This window comes from Macroventuria anomochaeta, assembly GCF_010093625.1.
Source record: "Macroventuria anomochaeta strain CBS 525.71 unplaced genomic scaffold BU25scaffold_5, whole genome shotgun sequence".
NCBI lineage: Eukaryota > Fungi > Ascomycota > Dothideomycetes > Pleosporales > Didymellaceae > Macroventuria > Macroventuria anomochaeta.
The window spans coordinates 398,829-419,207 of record NW_022985366.1 but is presented as its reverse complement, the minus strand read 5'-3'; the positions used below and the strand labels follow the sequence as shown (position 1 = coordinate 419,207).

The 20,379-nt window shown below is 52.1% G+C and overlaps 11 protein-coding genes across 11 annotated transcripts; 5 read left to right on the top strand and 6 right to left on the bottom strand.

The window, feature by feature from the left end:
- Positions 1-560: 560 nt before the first annotated feature.
- On the bottom strand, positions 561-1,896 carry BU25DRAFT_333436 (uncharacterized protein; the record flags this gene model as incomplete). The annotated part of the gene is made up of 4 exons (XM_033702482.1): positions 561-1,133; positions 1,187-1,522; positions 1,574-1,693; positions 1,744-1,896. 4 exons carry the CDS (start codon positions 1,894-1,896, stop codon positions 561-563), a joined length of 1,182 nt encoding a protein of 393 aa, XP_033565283.1.
- Positions 1,897-2,227: 331 nt separating this feature from the next.
- BU25DRAFT_385956 (DUF1763-domain-containing protein) lies at positions 2,228-2,923 on the top strand (the record flags this gene model as incomplete). The annotated part of the gene is made up of 2 exons (XM_033704380.1): positions 2,228-2,520; positions 2,564-2,923. 2 exons carry the CDS (start codon positions 2,228-2,230, stop codon positions 2,685-2,687), a joined length of 417 nt encoding a protein of 138 aa, XP_033565282.1. The 3' UTR covers positions 2,688-2,923.
- On the bottom strand, positions 2,494-3,829 carry BU25DRAFT_360956 (DUF814-domain-containing protein). The gene is made up of 5 exons (XM_033703684.1): positions 3,715-3,829; positions 3,462-3,629; positions 3,291-3,394; positions 3,087-3,236; positions 2,494-2,920 (listed from the first exon to the last, which is right to left on the bottom strand). The coding sequence occupies exons 1-5, from the start codon at positions 3,785-3,787 to the stop codon at positions 2,774-2,776; spliced, it is 642 nt and encodes a 213-aa protein (XP_033565281.1). The 5' UTR covers positions 3,788-3,829; the 3' UTR covers positions 2,494-2,773.
- Positions 3,830-5,046: 1,217 nt separating this feature from the next.
- Positions 5,047-6,805, bottom strand: BU25DRAFT_360955 (oxidative stress survival, Svf1-like protein). Its single transcript, XM_033703683.1, has 3 exons — positions 6,408-6,805; positions 5,663-6,303; positions 5,047-5,612 (listed from the first exon to the last, which is right to left on the bottom strand). The coding sequence occupies exons 1-3, from the start codon at positions 6,428-6,430 to the stop codon at positions 5,143-5,145; spliced, it is 1,134 nt and encodes a 377-aa protein (XP_033565280.1). The 5' UTR covers positions 6,431-6,805; the 3' UTR covers positions 5,047-5,142.
- Positions 6,806-6,858: 53 nt separating this feature from the next.
- BU25DRAFT_407647 (Pkinase-domain-containing protein) lies at positions 6,859-10,157 on the top strand. The gene is made up of 4 exons (XM_033705597.1): positions 6,859-7,246; positions 7,311-7,594; positions 7,644-9,120; positions 9,171-10,157. The coding sequence occupies exons 2-4, from the start codon at positions 7,340-7,342 to the stop codon at positions 9,779-9,781; spliced, it is 2,343 nt and encodes a 780-aa protein (XP_033565279.1). The 5' UTR covers positions 6,859-7,246; positions 7,311-7,339; the 3' UTR covers positions 9,782-10,157.
- A 1,366-nt stretch (positions 10,158-11,523) lies between these two features.
- Positions 11,524-13,122, top strand: BU25DRAFT_407645 (uncharacterized protein). The gene is made up of 3 exons (XM_033705596.1): positions 11,524-11,851; positions 11,962-12,747; positions 12,804-13,122. The coding sequence occupies exons 1-3, from the start codon at positions 11,689-11,691 to the stop codon at positions 12,944-12,946; spliced, it is 1,092 nt and encodes a 363-aa protein (XP_033565278.1). The 5' UTR covers positions 11,524-11,688; the 3' UTR covers positions 12,947-13,122.
- Positions 13,123-13,124: 2 nt separating this feature from the next.
- Positions 13,125-13,998, bottom strand: BU25DRAFT_407644 (uncharacterized protein). Its single transcript, XM_033705595.1, has 3 exons — positions 13,867-13,998; positions 13,742-13,819; positions 13,125-13,669 (listed from the first exon to the last, which is right to left on the bottom strand). Exons 1-3 carry the CDS (start codon positions 13,951-13,953, stop codon positions 13,604-13,606), a joined length of 231 nt encoding a protein of 76 aa, XP_033565277.1. The 5' UTR covers positions 13,954-13,998; the 3' UTR covers positions 13,125-13,603.
- Positions 13,999-14,189: 191 nt separating this feature from the next.
- On the top strand, positions 14,190-14,944 carry BU25DRAFT_446029 (uncharacterized protein; the record flags this gene model as incomplete). Its single annotated transcript, XM_033709470.1, has 2 exons — positions 14,190-14,521; positions 14,579-14,944. Exons 1-2 carry the CDS (start codon positions 14,429-14,431, stop codon positions 14,942-14,944), a joined length of 459 nt encoding a protein of 152 aa, XP_033565276.1. The 5' UTR covers positions 14,190-14,428.
- Positions 14,945-15,025: 81 nt separating this feature from the next.
- BU25DRAFT_437643 (DNA mismatch repair protein mutL) lies at positions 15,026-17,464 on the bottom strand. Its single transcript, XM_033709015.1, has 3 exons — positions 17,083-17,464; positions 16,770-17,036; positions 15,026-16,720 (listed from the first exon to the last, which is right to left on the bottom strand). The coding sequence occupies exons 1-3, from the start codon at positions 17,356-17,358 to the stop codon at positions 15,053-15,055; spliced, it is 2,211 nt and encodes a 736-aa protein (XP_033565275.1). The 5' UTR covers positions 17,359-17,464; the 3' UTR covers positions 15,026-15,052.
- Positions 17,465-17,491: 27 nt separating this feature from the next.
- On the top strand, positions 17,492-18,931 carry BU25DRAFT_223947 (uncharacterized protein). Its single transcript, XM_033701349.1, has one exon. It carries the CDS (start codon positions 17,737-17,739, stop codon positions 18,832-18,834), a length of 1,098 nt encoding a protein of 365 aa, XP_033565274.1. The 5' UTR covers positions 17,492-17,736; the 3' UTR covers positions 18,835-18,931.
- BU25DRAFT_223948 (adaptin ear-binding coat-associated protein 1 NECAP-1) lies at positions 18,932-20,163 on the bottom strand. Its single transcript, XM_033701350.1, has one exon. The coding sequence runs from the start codon at positions 19,833-19,835 to the stop codon at positions 19,029-19,031; it is 807 nt and encodes a 268-aa protein (XP_033565273.1). The 5' UTR covers positions 19,836-20,163; the 3' UTR covers positions 18,932-19,028.
- Between the last annotated feature and the right edge of the window lie 216 nt (positions 20,164-20,379).

The window sequence follows — 20,379 nt, the reverse complement described above, 5'->3', positions numbered from 1 at the left end:
CGTTTGACGGACTGTTCGTAAGACCTGTCTATAGGTTGTGGAATTGGAGGATATGCCTTTCGCTTGAAAGATTGAAGATCGTCATACTCTCTGGGCATGTCATTGCGTTCAGGAACAGGGCGTTGTTCGTTTGCTGTCCGTGGAGGAGAGACAAGATCGACAGTCTCACGCTCCACGGAAGGCAAAACAGTCTCCTGTTCAGTGGTACGCCTAGATGGTGGTAGCGGAACCCTGCTAGACTGTGCATCAACACGAGGTGAGGAGTGGAGGTAATTTTCCTGTACATAACGAGGTGCTGCAGTACGATAGGGCGGCTTATGCTCTACCCTGGGAGGAGTATCATCGATTGGTTGTAACTACGATAGTTAGCGCATGAACGGAGGGCGAGGGTCTACTTTGGTGTCGAGCTTCGATGGCGCGAATTTCCAAAAACTCACTTCGTACAGTCGCCCGTCAGAACCGCGCATGTAGTTCGGCGCTCTTCTCGGTTCGGGCTGGACCGCTGTCGGTCTAGGTTGCCTGTTGACGTGAGCATAGTCTTTTAATATTGGCACTTGTACTCACGAATCAACCGGTGGTCGGCTGTGAGCAGCATAGAAAGGCTCAGGTCGAGCTGGCTCGTCATGGGCTCGAACTGCTCGCGTTGCCGGTGTGCGGTATTGTGGGGCCTGAAACTCATACGCTGGTGGTGGTGGAGGTGGAGGAGGATACGGATGTACGAATATCGTCCTTCCATGTCCTCGTCTCCGCTCATGATCACTAGCGGGCGGATACTGAGGGTATCGCTCGAGCTGTATGTCTCGGGCGATCACTCGGTTAGAGACAATCTCCATACTTTGTTCTCGTTCATCAGGCGTGTCACCACCATCACTGGTCTCATTTTCATCGTCATCCAGAACGATGACTTCTCGGAAAGTGTCTTCAATCTCGTTGCTCTGTTCGCCGGTCTCATCTCTCCACTCCTTGAGTTTGGCAAGAGACACATGCTCGACCTTTTGGCGAGCCTCCATCCAGGAGCCGGTCTTGAGCATCTTGTCGTAATCTGTATAGGTGTGACGGATGTGTGCGACAACAGCAAGTTGGACCCGACGAGCAAGAGGGAGTTCCTTTGCGTTACCTACTCGGTTTGTGCCCTGTCGAATGTAAGTACACACGCAACTTACCAATACGGAGGACGTGTATCTACCTCTTCGAAAGCATGGTTGACGATGGAGGACAGATCCGCTTCGGGTATCTTTGGGAACATTTCACGCACGGCGCCACTGATGTGGTCCTTCGTCCCCTCCTTAGTCGTTGGGCGACCATGTAGTGCCTGTCTGGTCGAATAGCTCTCAACCTGTTGTATCATCCAGTTCTCTCTGTCACTAGCCCTGGTCTTGCGCAGACCGGACTCTTCGTCGTACTCGTAACCAAACTTGCTGCACGCGAGCTTTATTATGTCGAGAGGGAAGTGGTGACCAATACGGTGGACATGGTGCGAGAGCTTTTCGGGATCGGCATGCGTCTTGTTCTTGGGTTTCGCCTGTAGTACAGTCAGTTTATGACTATGCTTCAAAGTGGGGCTGCTGCTGACCGAGACGACGTGCACATCGAGGTTCCGTTGGCGACACTGCTCTTTGCACCACTCGGTGATCTCTGGGTGTCCGGCTGGAACGAAACCAAACCCTTGGGGAGCATTCGAGGCGTATGTCAGCTGTGTGAGTGTCAGTTGAGGATGCGCGGTATAACCAGGTGACAACGGACGATTGAATGTAGCTTCTTCTTCTCCTGAGTAACGGCTTCCAGGACAATCTTATACGGCTTCTTCTTCTTCACGACGGCGCGAGTCTTCTCAATCGCCATAGCACGACTGGCACCCTGCTGCTGTTGCGGGCGTGCATGATGTATCCTTGCCATGATTTTAGTGTGCGGCGATGGCCATAAACCGCGCTGAGGTAGGATGACAGGAGAGAAGGTGGCGTCTACAGTCTAAATGAAGCTGTGCTGTGGTAGTCAGTAGTTAGCACGGTGCGCAATGTGTCTGCAAGGAGACAGCAATGGTTCAGACGAGTCTATGGTGTTCTATACGCCCCGGTTGCAAGAAAGAGCAGGCGGGTTGAGAGTGATGGTCAGGACTCGGACGGTTGCAGCTGAGCGCGGGCGTGAGGCGACACGCCGCGGCCATTACATAAGCCGTCAGCAGCCAATCGAAGCTCGAGCGCATTGCGACCTTGATGGTTTCACCACCATGTCGAACGAAGCGGTCGTTCATGCCTACAGACATGTTCTACGACACAGCTTGAGGGCTATTCAGTTCTCGAAGCCTGCACGATTCACCTTGCGCGACCGACTCCGCGTAGCCTTTCGCAAAGGCACTAGCAGCGATTTTGATCAGCAGAAGATCACGAACACTCTCGAGTTCCTGAAATACGCTGCGAAACAAAATGGTCTAGAACACAAGATCGTAAAGAATCTTTTGTATACTTGGTGGTATCAAGACAGAGGTGGTGGTCGGAGGGGGAAGACCAGGGCTCGGTGTGTGTTGTCGATGCAATGATTACTCGACAAGTACTGATGAGAGCAGCACTCGTGAAGAGCTCGAGATCCGCACGACCGCCTACGATACCTTCAACCACAACATTCGCATGTTGAACGAAAACATGGGAATCTGTATCCCATTCATGACCTCGCGAGACCCTGGGCAATAAGCTTTCACCGAAGCCGTCGCTGAACGCCTGTCCGCCGCATACCCATGCTATAAATGTCGCTGGAGGAAGAAAGCGACTGCAACGCACTACATGAAGTCGTCTAGGAAGTCCTCGTCCCGGTCCTGGTTGCTTGAATTCGCAATGTTCTCCTCCGACATCATATCGTCGTAGGCATGGTCTCGCTGCCATGCGAGCTCCTTGCGCTCCTTTGCGATTCGGGCCTCCTCCTTTCGCTGTAGGCAGTGTCAGAGAGCAATACGAAAGTGGCCATAGTCGTATGAAAAGTCGCAGCTCTACGAAGAGCTGACTGGTATCAAACCAGCTACAACTGCAGACTTGCAGAAGAGAGCATGGATGTGTCTTGTGGAGGAGAAAAGAGAAAAGGCTAGAAGCACTTACTCTTGCGTCACGAGCACCTTGATCCCTCTTCCTCAGCTCGCGCAACCGAGCTTCCTTCTCTTCCCGCAAATCCGGAAATTTCTCAACCTTTGTCTTGTTGAGCCTGTTCACAATAGGGTTCTCGCGCGCTACAACATGTATACGCTTGACCTATGACCATATCAGTACTAAGGAGAGTTGAATATCAATATTGAGACAATGTACCTTCTTGTTGTCCTTAAACCCAACCTGACCAACGGCCATGCTCCCGTCCTTCTTCAAGTTCGACCATGGTGTGTAGATGACTGTGATGTTGTCCTTCTTGTTGCCTGTGGCCCGTCAACATTCCTCCTTCAAGCTAGATCTTGATGCAGATAAGTAATCAGCTATACATACCTTCGATACTGTTCGCCTTTGTCAACTGCGCACAGTCAATCAACAATGGCTCGCTAATCTTGTCCCAGCTCTCGCCCTCAGGAAGTCGAACGTAGATATGTGCCGAAGAGAGATTATCGACGTGAAACCAGACATCTTCATCCCAGCCAAACTTGATAAGCTCCTCATCTGTAACGCATGTAAGTGTACATTCACAGGTATATGTTGTCGAGTGCAAGCAAATTTGGGTAGAGCTTGAATGCTGGCCACGAACTTTCAACTTTGTCTTTGCCAACGTAGATGAAGGCTGAGGGCGTAACAGTGTTTGAGGAGAAGTAGTACACCATCTTGACGATGTGTGGCGGGAGCCCGAGTCCGAGAGAGGGAATGGAGCGAGCGATATTACAGGTCAGGAAGTGCAAGGTGAAATTCAAGGGCACGTGCTAGTGGAGGAAGCGGGGTAAGCCACTGTGGCGCCGGTAGCCATCAAAGCATGCACAATGTTTTGACATGATCCTGGATGAAGTAACATAATTTTGATAAGTTTGCATCCAAAATATTGTGGTTGTCAGGAAGACCTCATGGTTTGTGTGCTGTATGCACCTGACTTGGTATGCTTAGCATGTATCCATGATTGCGCCCTCTCCTGGTGGCCTGAGTTAAAATTCGATATGTTATCGTTCGTAGTTCCTCTGTTATTAACCATACGTTGGATCGTGTAAATATTCAGGTGTTCAGTCAAGTTCAATGACAGCGTCCAACAAACGAAGGATCGAATCCATAGAGCTGACGGCCTTGCTATTCCGAGTGAGCTGTGATCCCACAAAAGAGAAGAGTGAGGAACTTACGTGGTTCAGGATGAAGATGATTGTCACGCAGACTGTCTTGCGGCCTGTGTGTTCAACCACGGCGATGACTTCTCGCTAAATCTATACACATGTTAGTCGTACTCGCCGTGTCCAGTATTGAGGGTTTACTTGCATCGTTCAGACGCGCCTTGAGAGCCTGCCGGACGTCGTCGTAGATTGTTACTGATATGCGCTTGACTCCTTCGCGACGCGCTAGCCTTCTGTACAAATGATCAGCGAGTTGCCCTGAATCTGACGAAGAGTTTGCAGTAGAAATGTGCTTACCGAATATCGCCCTTGGTCACACCTTGAACAGTAGCTCCCTGTATCTTCCCGGACATCTGATCAGCAAATTGATCATTCTGTGTGTCGTTTAACGCCCTTGCTTTTACCGAGCCCCAAACCAGCTGCTCCTATACCGAGGCCGTTGAGCGCCACTGAAGCGCGGCATGCCGCCGAACTGCTTCGGCCGCTCGTTCACCATAGCGGGAGGTGTTCGGTTGCGGTAGTGTGCACGAACATGGAACGCGTTTGTTTGGATGCACGCACGCTGTCAGGTGGAGATAAACACCCGCGATAAGGGGAGTGTGTAGGCGGGGCTAGTGGTGTGAAGATAAAGCGTGAAGACTAGCATAAGGGGCATGCGGTCCTAAATGCAAACGGGAGGCCAAGCCAGCGCAATATTTCGTTGCTCTGATGCATCCACGATGTCTCGCTATGGCTGTGAAAGCATCACTTGCGGACAAGCGCCAAAACATCCAAGGGAATATTCTTCATTAGGTTTCAAGCTCCTGGCCTGGCTTTCTATTATTAATGCTAGGGTAGTCGTGATGGTATAGATGCGTGAGGAACTCTTACGAGACGAAAGTTGCCTCAGTAAAAAGGACACCCTCCTCTTCCTTGACTTCGTCGCCGATCTTCATCTTAATGGTGAGCTTCGGCGCGTACTGGTAGATATATGGCTTTGTGCCAGCCGCAGATGCGACAATGGTCTTGATGAAGCCTGGCACCTCGGCCATAACGTCCACACGGTCGTACTTGTTGCCTAGAGGACCGGTGACCTCCGCTGTGATCTCCTTGCCATCGTCAGTCTTGCCTACCCACTGGTAGCTTGCCGATGTAGGCTCAGGCCAATCGTTGTCCGAATCCTGCTTGGTCTCGAGGTGCTTGACATCACCGTTGATACCAGCTGTGAGCAGCTTGCCGTCTGTAGCGATACCACTAACTCGAACGATGGTCGATCCGTATGAAGGGGGAGTCTTGAACTCCATGAGGATGGCCGAGTACGAGGGTGATTGGAAGTTGACGAAGTTCCAACGGGCAGCTACAGATTGTCAATATAATCCTAGCGGAATTCGATCTTTGACTGCTTACCAGCGTGGTGAGGCTTCATGCCCTGCAGAGCGTGGCTGAACATTCCCCTGCCGTCGATCTTGATCTCGCCTTCCCTGGTAATGACAGAGCCATCAACACTGCACCTGGGCCAGAAGTGGTGGTGCATGCTGCCCCATGGCTCCTTAGGGTCTGTGCCATAGTTGCTGGTTCCGTTCTTTCCACCCTGGAAGCCGGGAGCTGTCCTGGTGAACTTGACGTTGACCAGACTGCTGTTGTTGACTGCAGCCTTGATTGTGTATGCAGAGCCGTCCTCGTTCAGTTGGATGGAGACACCATCGGCGTGGAAGGAGTAATGCCCCTCGTCGAAGCCGTGGTTCGACAGAGGATCACTAGACCAGAGGAAGGGCCTCTCGTTGTTGGGGTAGAAGAGCTTGGTGTTGAACTGCACTGTCGTGCGCGCACCGAAGATGTTGTTGTAGATGACCTGGAAGAAGCCAATGTGGCCAGCGTCCGAGTTGAAGTAGAAGGTCTGCGTCTCGACGTTGGTGTAGTTGAGGGCCTGCCATTTCAAGTTCTCCTTGGTCAACTCGGTGAACGCAGGGTCGCCCGCATTCTTTCCAACCGGCTGGATGGCTTCAGGGCCGTAGATGGGCTCCTCGGTACCGGCAACCGCGGACAACCTGTCAGACTGTCAGGATATGAATACACTTTGCACGCAGTATATGCACGTCATACACCTGTGTCGCGCATAACACGTGGGAGCTGTGGGGAAGGGTTCACTCACGCTGACTTGGCCCAGCTGAACATTTTACGGGATGAGCGAGGCACTATCCAAAAAACACTGCGTAAGTGACTGGTAGTGAAACGGCCCTTATTGGAAGGGGTAAAAAAACTCTTGAAATAATTTGTTCAACAGGTCGAAAAATTTCGCTGCGGCGAGTAGCACGGCCGGGAGCAGGTGAGGCGAAGGTCTTTAGATGAGCGGTCGGGGCACTTGCTTGCACGCGTGGAACAGGAAGGCCGGGAGCAGGTGGATGTTGATCTTAGTGGGGGTATCTCAGGTGGCTGTTGAGGGCTGGCTGGTGGTGTGAACGGACGGTGTTGTGCCAGAGGCGTTGAGGCTCTTGATGTGACGCGATGAGCTAGCAAGGTGTTGATCCGGCGTGCAGCGGCTAGCAAAAAGAGTAATCCGCCCTTTCTGCTTGTGATAACTCACCCACGCCCCTCCAAACATCATCTTTCTCTCGTTTTGCGACAAACAACTTGCTGCACCACCCGTCTCAGCAGACACCACCGGAGCTATCAAGTAACGTGTATCAACAATTCCATTCGGTCGCTCTTTTTCTGGCCATCCGTCACAAGCTGCACGCGATCGCTCAGTAGCGCGGGGCATAGCTCTTTGGCCGGAGTACTTCCAGAGTATGACGACTTTGCGCGCTTAGTAACCCAACACCCCCGAAATCGTCCTCTCTTGCTCCTCTCCCACGATCGCAATTCAGAGGGCTATATTCCAGCATCAATCCGGATCCTCCGCAGACCCCACCTGCCCCAGAATCGAGCAAAAGCGGCCCTGTGACGAAGTGAAGCTTGTCCGATTTCGTCGATCACGTATCTTTCCCTAGTGTAAGCTACTCGACCTAGCAGAGCTGTGCTTTCGCCATGGCTCAGTGACTGACTGCCCTTGCAGTGATCCTCCACACCACCCACCAGCCCATCATGGCGTCGCCGGCCTCAGAGCAGCCGCCGCAATCCGTTCGCTTCAGCGATGTCAATGAAGAAATTGAGCCCGAGGGCGCCCTCCAGCATGTGACTGGCCTCACTGGCGCTGGGGAGACAGCGTCGAAAGAGCCATTGAGCCCTCAGGCCGAGCAGGAGCTACGCAATCTGTCTTCGACATTGCAGCAGTCTCGCGTCCAGGCTAAGCGCATGGAGAACTTCTCTTTTGAGCCAGTCTCCCTGCCGCCCTCACGAGTAAGCAAACATTTTCAAGTGACGTTGAGCATGCAGTTGACACGATTAGGCACCATCTCCCTCACCTGCTTCCCGCACGCCTTCTGGACAATCCTCCGCACACCGCTCCTCAGTCACTCAAGCCATACAATCACCGCCCTTGACGCCCGCCGGCACCTCGTCTCGCGATGAAAGACCTACCAGTGGGGTTGATCACAGAAAGCGACCGAGCGACCCCGCCATGATGACTCCCCAGATCTCTCCTCCACATGAGCCTCCACCAACCTCGATGGACTCGTCTGTCAACCAGAATGTAGCAGCTCCAAGCTCCCCACAGCCAGCGCCACGAACTCGACCATCGTCAGTAGTCGAACCGGATGTGGTACAACCCCACCCCAGGCATGGACCGTCGTTTGCAGTTGGTCCAACTGGTGATTCTTTGCCAGCTTCAAGAGATGCCAGCCCTTCCGGATCGGGTGGAGAGCAGACTCCCGGATATCACTCTCCCGGCACATCCACACCAACCTCAATAAACCGACCATTCACACCTCAAGGTGATCAACACGACCCGTACTCGCGCTCGAAACGGGTGCCCCAACCAAAGAACCTCGATGGACTGGATGCGCGCTTCATCTTTGGTGGCCGTGATGGCCGCAGTCGCCGAAACCAGTCTGCATCCTCCTCCACTTCCACATTACCCAGGTCTAAGGGCACAGCTTCAGACAAGGAGGATGGTGCCAGCAGCAGAGCAAGTATCTTTGGAGGCAGTGGACGACCTGGTAGCCGATACAGTTCGGACACAGAGACTGATTCGAAGCCTCACAAGCATGGACACGACTCTATGTCTAACTTGAAGCGATTCTTCAAGATTGGACACAAGCACAAGGACAAGGACAAGGACAAGGACAAGGATAAGGATAAGGAGAAGCACAAGAACCCGGCGCCGGTCATCAAGCGCGAGAAGCCTGCTAGGTCCAGCAAAGCAGGTGTTATGACACCACCCATGACTAACGGAATGGCCAGTGTTCCATTTGCTGATGACCATGGCCTCGAGAGCAAGTACGGCAAATTCGGAAAGGTCCTCGGTTCCGGTGCTGGAGGCTCCGTTCGATTGATGAAGCGTAGCAGTGACGGCGTGACATTCGCTGTGAAGCAGTTCCGTGCCAGACATTCGTACGAATCAGAACGTGACTACAACAAGAAGGTCACCGCCGAGTTCTGTATCGGTTCCACCCTTCACCACGGCAACATCATTGAGACCATGGACTTGGTAAACGAGAAGGGCAACTACTATGTCGTGATGGAGTATGCACCATTCGACCTCTTCGCCATCGTCATGACAGGCAAGATGAGTCGCGAAGAGATGACCTGCTGCACCCTTCAGATTCTGAACGGTGTAAACTACCTGCATAGCATGGGCTTGGCCCATCGAGATCTGAAATTGGATAACGTCGTGGTCAACGAGCACGGCATCATGAAGATCATTGACTTTGGAAGTGCAGCGGTTTTTAGGTATCCGTTCGAGAACGATGTTGTCCTTGCAAGTGGTAAGCTTTACATCTGCGCTAGGATCTTTCTTTCCGCTAACAACCCCCAGGCATTGTTGGCTCGGACCCTTATCTGGCTCCTGAAGTTTACGACCTCTCTAAGTACGATCCACAACCCACGGACATTTGGTCGTTGGCCATCATCTTCTGCTGCATGACATTGCGTCGTTTCCCATGGAAGGCACCCCGAATTTCGGACAACTCATACAAGCTCTTCGTCTCTCCACCTAATGATGGCCCGAGGACTATCACTGGTCCTTCCAAATCCTCTGCCGATCTTCAGCATTCTGCTGACGATCACCGAGCTGGTATCCAGTCTGCGCCAGCTTCACGTCACCCTTCTGTTGATGGCCAGCAATCAAACGGCTCCTCAGCAATAGCAGCCATCAACCAAAGTCAGCAACAACCCCAAGTTATTAAGGGACCCTGGCGCCTACTGCGTCTATTACCGAGGGAGAGCAGGCACATCATCGGCAGAATGCTCGAGGTCGACCCGAAGAAGCGTGCTACACTTGAAGAGATTATGAACGACAAATGGGTTCAGAACAGCCAGGTGTGCTCGCAAGAAGAGGCTGGCAGAGTGCTTCGGTGCGACAACCATGATCACACGCTTGAGCCCGGTGCTGGTGCATCTGCTCCCAACACACAACAAAAGAAGTGAGCTTCAAGCACACAATATCTTTACCTGCTCCAATCACTGTCATCTGATGATTGACGTCGATACAGTGCGTTGCAAAAATTTATCGCTTTCGCGAGTACCCAGAGGCGACAGTTTTCATAGCCTACGTTTTGCGCTACGACCACATGAGGAGTTTTCGACATATAGCAGACCGGCGTTATTTTGTGATTTCGTGCAGTTTGGTTATGATAGACCGGTGGGCGGCTTCTCGTTGTTCAGCAAAACGAACTATCCCTACTTCTCGTAATGTACTTTGAATTCATGCTCGTGAGCGAGCTGTTGTTGATAGGAAGGGTGCAGTCAGGGCAGACACCCGACGTTTGGCTTCAAAGCCTAAAAAATGAAACATTGACACTTGACAAGCCAACAAGCGCATAATGCCAAACCTATAGCTCTCGTCTACTCGCTACACCGCCAAAACAACGAAACTAGCAGCTTTTTGGTACCGTACCCTTACGGCTGGATGCACCCTCGGCCCGTGCATCGTCGTCTATCCTCGCCCAATGCGGCATGCCAAACCAACGGTTGAAACACGCATGACAGGTCGAAACATGCACATGACTTACAAAGCAGGTGGAGACGACGACGCGTCAGAAGAAACGCATTGGCTGAGAAAACATGTGCACGACTTGACGTTGACCTGAACGGTCGCGGTTCGCCTGAAAACGCAACCGGATGGCTCTGACGGGCTGAAAGGTTGACGTTGAGCATGACAATTCGTGATCGTCATTCGTGGAGCTACACACGTAAGACGGCTGCATTGGGGAGACTGCAACGTTGGTTGGCTAAAGGGACGGCACTTGTACGCAGCGAACAAGTAAATGCATAGGAGGGCTGGACTGGGGCTAGGTGGACGTCGCTCGAGAGATACGAAGATGATTTGGGATTCGATCGATGGCTTGCATGGTGTTGTTCACTTGGTGGGAGTGTGGGGGATGGCCAAGAGTCACAAGACAGAGAAAACGGCTTATTGGTCCATCTACCATGCTTTGCTACTATCAAGAGCTGGGGTGCAGGAGGAACGACGACAAGACGGCTGATAACAGAGGTGTTACAACCTTTATGCAGGTATATCGCTACCTTGGGGCTGAATGGCGAGAGCGAGCATGTGCAGGGGAAGGCCTGAGACGAGCAGGATGCGTTTGAGCCAGTAGTTCGTTTCAAGTCTGTGAGAAGTGCGGAGTTGACGAGTGCATTTGATGTGGCAGAGTCCAGTCCCAAGCGGACACGGGGGTCAAGAACTCGCGTGCTCGCGTACGCTTTCCCGAGGTCGAATGTCAAGACTGGCGATGCATGAGCGCGGGAGGTGTCATTGTTGCCCGCTATCATAATGACAGAACAGCGGAGCCATCTAACTTCAAGCCTGAGAGCAGAAAGTTTCAGTCACGAACTGTGTGCCTCAGCGATGCATGCATCCCGGATCTTTTCAAGCCCAACAAATCCATCTGCAAACCCTGCTCGTCCTGTGCATCCAGAATCCCGCAAGTAGCGAGGGCCCAGGCTGTGAATGCGCACAGCGTTATCTGTGCATTTCTGCCTCTCGCCAATAGGGAATCGCCGACTAGCTCCTGCATTCTGGCGCGGATAAGGCCTGTGAAGATCGCGCCTGGGACCCATTCCCACTACGAGCCGCCAGACGCCCACGCCACGTCCCCGTGTGTACATCGTCTTGGCTGAGCCAATACATAGACGCACGTTTTCCCACCAGTGCATCATAATTTTCTGAGGCTGCTACCTTTCTATCTTACCTTGACTACCGCTTCCCACATATTTGTTATTAAATTTCGGAACACGTTACTCGTTTAATGCTGTTTTGTTCCTTTTGAGTTATTTAGTGCGCAAGGCCGGACCCTGAGCGAGTTTTCGTACATGTAATTTGTTATAAAGAGATGGGTCGCCAACTTCCTCCCTCGCATTTGAAAGTCCCTCCGGGCCCGCATGCATTCCCGCAACGGTATTCTCTTGGAGACACGATTATTGTAAATCAGTTTTCGGGATTCGAAAAAGCCATTCCTGCGATACCTTCGCTTCCTGGATTCAGAACGAGTGCTGGTATGTTTAATTCTTTGGTGTTGGTGGTCGTGTGACTGGTGGTCGACATGATGTCAAGAACCAACCTTTGCGAAAACAACGTAGAATCGATGACTAACACCTCCATGCAGCATTCCTCACATCTCTGAGTGCGAACTTGAGAATTGATCCGGACCTGCCATCGCCATTGGGTACGCCAACGACTTTCCGTGCCGGAAGCTACTACTCATCACAATCGCACCCACACGTACCAACATCACTGTCCTACTCGACCCTGCCTGCGCCTGCCTACCCATCACCCCTCGAAGCCGAAATCATGCCGTCCAGCGAAGCTTCCGCGCCCGTTGAGCCACCGACGAACGAGATCCCTCAGCTCTCCACGTACACAGCCGAATCAGAAGATGACCGCATCGATGGCTTGAATCTGATCGCCGACTCTGTAGCCCAGCAGCGTCAGGTCGCCAGCAAGATGATGATCCTCCACCCCATCAACCTCGCTGCTCTGGGCCTTATCATGGCAGTCGTTGCACAGTACATGCTGCGCAAGTTCGGCGACTATTTCATCTTTAGTACAACAGCTGGCGGAATCACGATGACATTCCTCATCCTCGTGCGATGGCTCACTGGCGGGTACATTGGCCTTGCTGAGGAGATCGGTACGGAATGGCTTGGTGACGACCGTGTCATTGTTGCAAAATGGGGGAACGATATCATCGGTGCTCTTGTTCTTGGATGGGCAGACAACGATGCGGCGAAGAAGCGCGGCAGGAGAAGAAGGGGCAAGGCTGTTATTCGTGGGTGGACAGTCAAGCTCAAGTACAGAGGTAAGGGTGTTGGAGAGGGCTTGCTGGAAGAGGCTGTCAAGGTCGCTGGAGAGAAGGGTGCAGGTGGTATCTTGTTTGCTGGAGATCATGCCAGTGAGTACAGTCACAAGTCCAACCTTCTGCAACTATAATACTGACATTGACATCAGACTCCAAGCGCATTCTCCCAGGAATCTACAACGGCTACCTCGACAAGCAAGAAGCAAAAGCCGAAAAGGCGCTACGCAAGGTGGCCGACGAGAAGGGCAACTTCAGACAGCGCCAGTCATCGCCCACCTGGGGCAGCAGATGATCGTATTTCCTACATTGAGGGCGGCGTTCAATTTTCCTTGAAACCTGTTTCTTTTGGAAGATACCCAATTCTTTCGTTGAGATACCCCAACCATTCGCTATCAGCATTTCGTATTCGGAGTTTCCTAGCATACCCAAGACACGGCTGTAGAGCATCGACTAGATTCCAATGATGACATCTAAGTTGCTAGTTGCATGATCGCTTTCCGAGAACTCCGCGTGGTGGTGACTTTCAACCCCTCTTTCAGCTGCTGGAACAAAGGACTGCCGTCCCGTACAGCCATCGTGCTTCCACCTTATCGCATCATCCTAGGAGTTTGATAACAGTGCATGTGGCTGATAGCCAGCCCTTGGCGCGCCCAACTGTGCCCCGCATTCCCCCTCCATCAGACTTCGTCCCAAGCTTTCTGGCCAAGATGCATGCGGGTCGTCCAGGGATGTCGGTAATCGGGAATCCAACACCAACACTAACGCTCGGCAACCGACACTGCCTCTACGTTTCCCGAAGATAGCGGCAGGATCCGCTTTGAATCCATAGGCAGACGCCCATATGCAGTTGGCTGACCTTGCCTGACGATCTAAAACATAGTTGCGCTTGTGCAAGGCTGCACAGGTTTCGGTGACCGATTACGGTCAGCGCGCGCTTACAGTTTTATCTTCAGACCTCTGCATCGCCGTCAACTGACGATAATGGATACTGCTCGCGCAGTTGCTGGATCACTGACTGTGCTACGTCAGTATAGGAAAGCTGTTTGACCACATTTGAAGCAGAGTCTACAAGAAAAGGTAAACGTACTGCTAAGGCTTCAGGGTTTGCACCGTTCTCAATCAAAGATACACAGTAGGAGAGCTGTTGACGGTCGAGGTGTGTGTTCTAACATTTTAGCATAAACTTCCTAACACATAATCATTTTAACCTACGAGTAGAGTTGCGATCTCGTGAAGAATGTCGATAACCTCACGGGCTGCTTTGCGACGGACTTCGACTGACGCCTGTTCTGCCGGCATCGTGATACTCTATTGTGCTGTCGATTATACGTTGGCTGCAATTATGTCCGGTTGTGGTGTTGATTATTGACTGTTGATGTTGATGTTGATGAATGTCAATTCGCAATCGCAGTCGCGTCCAACGGACTGGGTCGCGACTCCCTGCACGTGCATTCACTTGGCAAATGCCCCTCCCAAAGCTAACCCCACAACGGGAGCTTGGCTTCAATGTCACTACATTCGTAATCCTTTCGCGACTCTCATGACATCAGCGAATATTCGTTTCTCATAACTCATAATGACGATGCAGTATTCAGTAAAGCTAGGCGTGCAATGTGAAGAGTACTTAATGGATAGGTGGCGTGTTTAGAACGCGTTTGCATACCACGAATTCACAGCTATATGACAGCTCACCCGACCATCGATCACAAGTAAAGCTCCTTGTACTCTTCAAACTAGATTTTTTTTATAGGTTTTACACCTCAACCCATACACAATGGCACCAACAGATCCGCATCAGGGAGGTCGTCTTGAGGACATGGCAGCTGAGGGAACTACCATTCCTGGAGATGCAGGCAAGCAGAGACTGGTAAGTTTCGCTCATGGAAAAGTTATTGGTCCTTTAACGATCTAACAATGTATCCAGATCCCATCAGTACCTCGCCCAGACCAGAAAGATCCCGGCCCAGAGTTCGCTCACCCCAACCCTGCACACGCCGCAGATAACGCCTTCGACATTCCTCGCGGCGTAAACGATCATGGCTCAACCGGGGAGGTCTTCAGCGGCACAGGAGACCAGATCAACTCGAACATTGAGAAAAAGACCCTGGATGATGTCGGCACCGTCCCAGAAGCGAAGGGTCACGACAAGTATGCAAAGCATGTGCGCAAGCAGCAGAGTGAATTCGATGAGAACTCTGGAAGAGTACAGGCAAGTCATGATGTGGAGGCTGCGCCTGGAGAGGAGCTTTTGACGCAGGATGAGCTGTTGAAGAAGAGGGGTGCTGCGTAAAGAAGCATAGTGCTGCAATGCGCTGCAATAGTCCTTGACATGAATAATGAATATATAATCGATACACAATGCCATTGCATCCTTTCGTATTGTGGTGTTGACAAACTTTCAGCATCGCTCAAAGACTCTGTACAAACCTTTCAAGTTCGCGACCTCTATGACGCCCTTCAGCAGCCCTTTCGTAGCCACGAGCCGTGCCTTGCAAGCAGGGAAGATAACATGCTCGACCGCTTTCCTGAGCTTCTTACGTCTGAGCGCGATCTCTGGATCCTCTTCCACAACCTTGCCCTTGCCTTTGCCGTTGTCATTACTTGAAGCTGAAGGTGGCAGTGGTAGGACTTCCGGCGTGTAGAACGAGGCCAGCTCGCGCAGAAGTGTCTGAAAGCATGCTTTCTCTTCCTCCCAGTTCACATGCGGCCCGAGGCGCAAGAGAAACTGCGGTAGCTTTGCCAGCGAAGGCATGTGGCCCTTGATGAGAATCGGTATCGAACAGAGCTCCCCTTCTGGAGTAATTTCGATGGAGAAGTATTCGCTAAGCAGTGGTGATTTGCTGATCAGAAGCTCCTTGACGCTCTCGACAACTTCGTCCCAATCTACCTCATCTGCTGCGTCGCCGGCGTTGCCCCTTTGTTGATCTGCTGCTACCTTGAGCAGATCTTGTAGAGGTAATGGTGGGTTAAAGCGGATTAGGCCATAGTTCGCAAAGTCTGTGAGGCCGACTTGGTAGAAGTACTCGTTGCACAGCATTCCGTAGTCGACAAGAAACAGCTTTACGCCACCTTGTATTGCAACGATTCGTTTCTGCTCGTCCACGATGCCAACGAAGGTATGTGTTGAGATAATGTCGGTGAGCTCGTTATGCATGGCGTCTCGTACTTCGGCACGCAACTCCTTTATGGAAGTCAAACGACAAGCCATGGGTTCTCGTTCGGTGTACTCGTACTCCATATCATCATCGCCCTTTTCGGCAGCTTCTTCTATTGTTCGCTCCGGTCGAAGCATTGACGTGATCTTGCGCGCTGAGGCATCTGTCCGAACAAGGTTGTTCTCGTACGGCTTTTTTGTTCCTATTCTCGGAGCGCGTGAGGCACTTCGATCAGGCGTATCATCTGTGGCTGGTATTCCAGGTGTCGTCTGCTTCATAGGTGTAGCAATTGATACTTTTGGATTTGGATTCGAAAGCAGTGACTGTGTCATGAACGACCTGCTCGTGTCGACCTTGCTCAAACTCTCACGGATCTCGTCACAGATCATGGCAATGATCTCATCCTCATTCAGGAAGTGCACCTCACGTTTTGTTGGGTGCACATTGACATCGACTAGCTGCGGCTCAATTTCGAGACTGAGGTACACGAACGGATGACCACCCTTAGGCAGGAACGTGGTGTAAGTCTGTTCGACGCTCTTCTTGATCACTTGTGACTCGACAGATCGGTGGTTGATGAATAGCAACAGGTTTGTGCGCTTCGAGCTGTAGTTCGCATTGCTCACCCAGCCTTCACACTTGAAACCCCAGCGCTGATCTTCAGCTTTGAGGCTGACAAGCTCGTTTGCTGCTGCGCTACCATGGATCTGTCGTATGCGATCTTTCGTCTCGGCAGAAGCAGGGACTGAAACGCTGCTTCCAGAGTTGTCGCCAGCCTTTTTGCAAGAGAACGCGACACCAGAGCAGTGAACGGCATACCGGCCAACCAGGTCGAGTATTTTGGCGTACTCCTCGCTTGCTGAGCGGAAGGCACGTCGTCTCGACGGAATGTTGTAGAATAAGTCTTCGACCTGCAAGCAGTCAGTGACTGCGTCGATGTCGCTTGAGCATGTGACTGACTGTGATGACTGTGCCCTGCCTCCCAGCTTTAGGTTTCGGCTCAGCACTCTGACCTGGCTTGGGGCTAGCCAGCTTGCCGTTTGCATAATGAGCTTCCCAAGCACAACTCGACTCTTTCGTTCTTGTCGTGACTTTCAAGTGGGCAATGTGACTGATACTTGCAAGCGCCTCCCCTCGGAAGCCATAGGTGCCGATAGAGGTGAGATCTTCAAAAGCCTTCAACTTCGAAGTCGTGAAGCGCTCGCACAGAATTGGTAAGTCTTCTTTCTGCGAGAGCGTCAGTATATATAAATCGAAACGGAGAAAGACAAACGTTGATGCCATGGCCATTGTCCGAGATCTGTAGTAGCTTCAGGCCGCCATCTTTGACCAAAATTTCCAACGCTGTCGAACCTGCGTCAACAGCATTTTCGATCAGTTCTTTCAGCGCATGTACTGGCGCAACAATGATCTCTCCTGCTGCGATCTTGTTCACCACATCCTGCGCGAGTGCCTTGATCCTTCGTGGCGCTGGAAGTGGTAGTGTATCGTCACCCTTTCGTTTCGTGCCGCGAGGCGACGGCTGCGTAACATCCATATCATCGGCCATGATGCACAAGCGGTTTGGTCATCGGAGCAGTGTTGAGCTCGGTTGGTGTTGGTGGCACGACGCGTTGGTGAGCCAAAAGGGCAGGAGTGATGGCGCGTGCTCACGTGGCGCCCCACTTCTCTTTCCTCTCACTGGCGTGCAGGCAACTACCACTGCTCATTCGACTTATGATACTGGCCAGCCGCCAGACGGTTCATTCACCAAACCACCCATAAAAACATTGCATAAGTGCCTGCAACAATCTGAGCACCTCCAGAGGCAGCATCCCAATTTCCCGGTAGCGAGGACTAGGCATCCACTATCCATTCTGGTGGCCCGGGACATCTTGTTAACAACGCAGCATCTACTTTTGGACCCTAAAGCTGAATAACGAATAACATGGCTGTTCCATCGTTCGCACGTGCGACTGCCTCTTCAACCCTCAAAGCCAGTCCCAATGGCGGAAAGTCCAACGATGTGACGACAACGCAAGGCTCAGGGACTTTCTCAGGGACCTCAGGAACCGACAGAAAGTTGAAACGGCCCTCGACGCTTACCAGGCGAGCCCGAGAGAGCATAGCTTACAATGCAGACCTTTATCACATCAAGCCTTCAAATCCGTCGAAACCATGTCCGTTGGCTGCGCTTCCGTCCGAGCTCCGTACTCTCATCTATTCTCATACATTTGGCGATCTGCAAAGCCCAGTCCTCATGAACTATGGCCGTAAACGACACTCTCCATCAAAGTTACTACAAACATGTCGCGCTATTCGCATCGAAGCGGCATACATGTACTTCACGGAGGCCTCGTTCACATGGCTGGTCAAGAACCTCAACTTTAATGCCATTGTCAAGTGGCTTGAGAGCCTCCAACCTTCGCATAGAGCATTACTGTCTCGCAATCGAAACCTGACTATCGAAGTCATTCCCGGCCTTTTGAAGTTGTTCACCTATCCACCCAAAGATTTCCTTCTAGACGACACATTACAGAATCACTGGAAAGCTTGCCAACCATTCGGCAACTTGTATGCTGTGAGAGCGATGCACACAAATTCTGGTACTCGCAGGAGCCTCGCGAGGTTTGATGACCCTGGATACGACCCTGCACACGACAACGCCAAAGTCTTTTTCCTGCTATTCTGCAGGCTAGCTGTCTGGTCCAGACTATGTACACAGTCCATTTACGCGGGCATCCAATGGAAGTACACGTTCGATTTGCCATCAGACTCTCATGGCAAAAGATCATTGAATAATGCACTTGGTGAACATGAAGCAGACCTCCGTTCTTTTCTCCCTCAGCTGAAGAAGCTTTGGACAAGAAATAGGTGTGAGAGCAGAATCAAGCAGCCTATTCTGGAGCTACTCGACGCATTCATCGGGGCTTATGCGAAAATGGAAAGCCAAAATCCCATCTGGTACCAACATAGCGACATGGTCGTGCGACTCAAAGCTCAGAGGGAACGGATCAGCTGCTGGAATCGACCACCTCCAGTATAAGGCCAACAGGGAGAGGACGAAGCACCAGGTCTTACAACTGTGGATTAAGATGAGCATGGGGAGGCCTCGCGAAGTCATGACTGGGACAGTCGAGCTTGTACGTACAATGCGTGGTTCGTCGGTCTAAAGTAATATGCAGAACTCCATGTATGCAGAAAACCCACCTCCTTTCTATGTGTCCTCCTCTTGCAGCACTACTGAAACTCGCCAAACTCCCCGTCATCAAAGCCCAGATCTTTTGGCGTGGGCTCAAAATTCTGTCTGCTCCGCCGCCTCTCCTCCTTCACACTCTTCGCACTCGGCGGCGGAGGCAAAAATGACGCGCCCCCACTGCCCGGCGGCGGCGCAATACTAAACAACGCCTCCTGCTCACTCTTCTGCTCCCCCGGGCTCTTCTCTGTATCTGGTCTCTGCCGCCTTCCCTTCAGCCCGCCCAGATTTATCGATATTGTCTCGCCCTCCTTCAGGCTGAAGTCGCGCTTCGGCTCTTCGGTCTCCTTCTTCGACTTTGCTTTCGCGCCAGGTGGGCCAGACGATTTCGGTTCGAAGCCGAGAGCCTTGCGCGCGTCTTGCAGCGCGATGCTGAAATCGAATGCTTCGCTCCGCTCCTCGAATCCCATGCCTAGCACTGCTTTCCTGCCCTCACCCACTACTGTTATGGCGAAGAAGCGACTGCTGTCTAGCGCCTGTTCTACAGCTCTCTCACTTGTATACGGTGCAGCGGCGAAGAGATCGCCGGTCTTAGAGTCCTCGAGTAGGATCATGGTAGACACTTTTTCGTCGCCGTCTTCGCGTTCTGGTGGAATCGAGGTTTCCACGATGCGTATCCGCGCAGTGAAGATCTGCATTTTGTTGTTGTTCGCGGTCCAGCTCGAGGCTTGATACCCCTTCGTGGACGTTGCGGGGGGAATCTGGTAGACATGGACTTTGGGCGCAATGAAGAGGATGCGCTGAATCGCGCTTGCAGGCAGCTGCTGTCCTGTGAGAGGATCTGTATTCATTTTGCTTCAATCTCTGAATGTATTGCTGGCGCTGTAGTCTGTTGTGATGTCGTTGATAATGTGTTTCGCGGTGCTGTAGCCTCAAACGTTGTAGATGCGCCGAAAGCTAGCGAGGTAGCGCCCGAGGCTGCAGATCGTATCAACAACGCTCAAGGCACAGAAAGAGGGGTTCCGATGAAGGAGCCGCGAAGATGCGGCTTAGTAGAGCGCGAGTGAATCGCCCAACGGCCGTGGACAAATGGATTGGAGGACATGGCTTTGTTTTGGTACGGTGATGCGTTGGCAATGCAGGGCGCGCATCAATTCAGGTGCGCCAGCACCACCAGGTGCGCTAACTCACATGATCGTCATGCAATGCACGACACCCTCCAATCGGCGCATTGAACGTTGATGCAGGTCTTGAAAGTTTCATTCAAAGCTGCCTTGGGCGGCTGCGCGACATCGAAATTGTTGAGTGCCTTTGATGCATACACCGGAATCATAGATGCTGTCTTTACTCTCTCGCACGATCGAGAAAACCGGAAACAAGGCCTTGTGCAGTGCA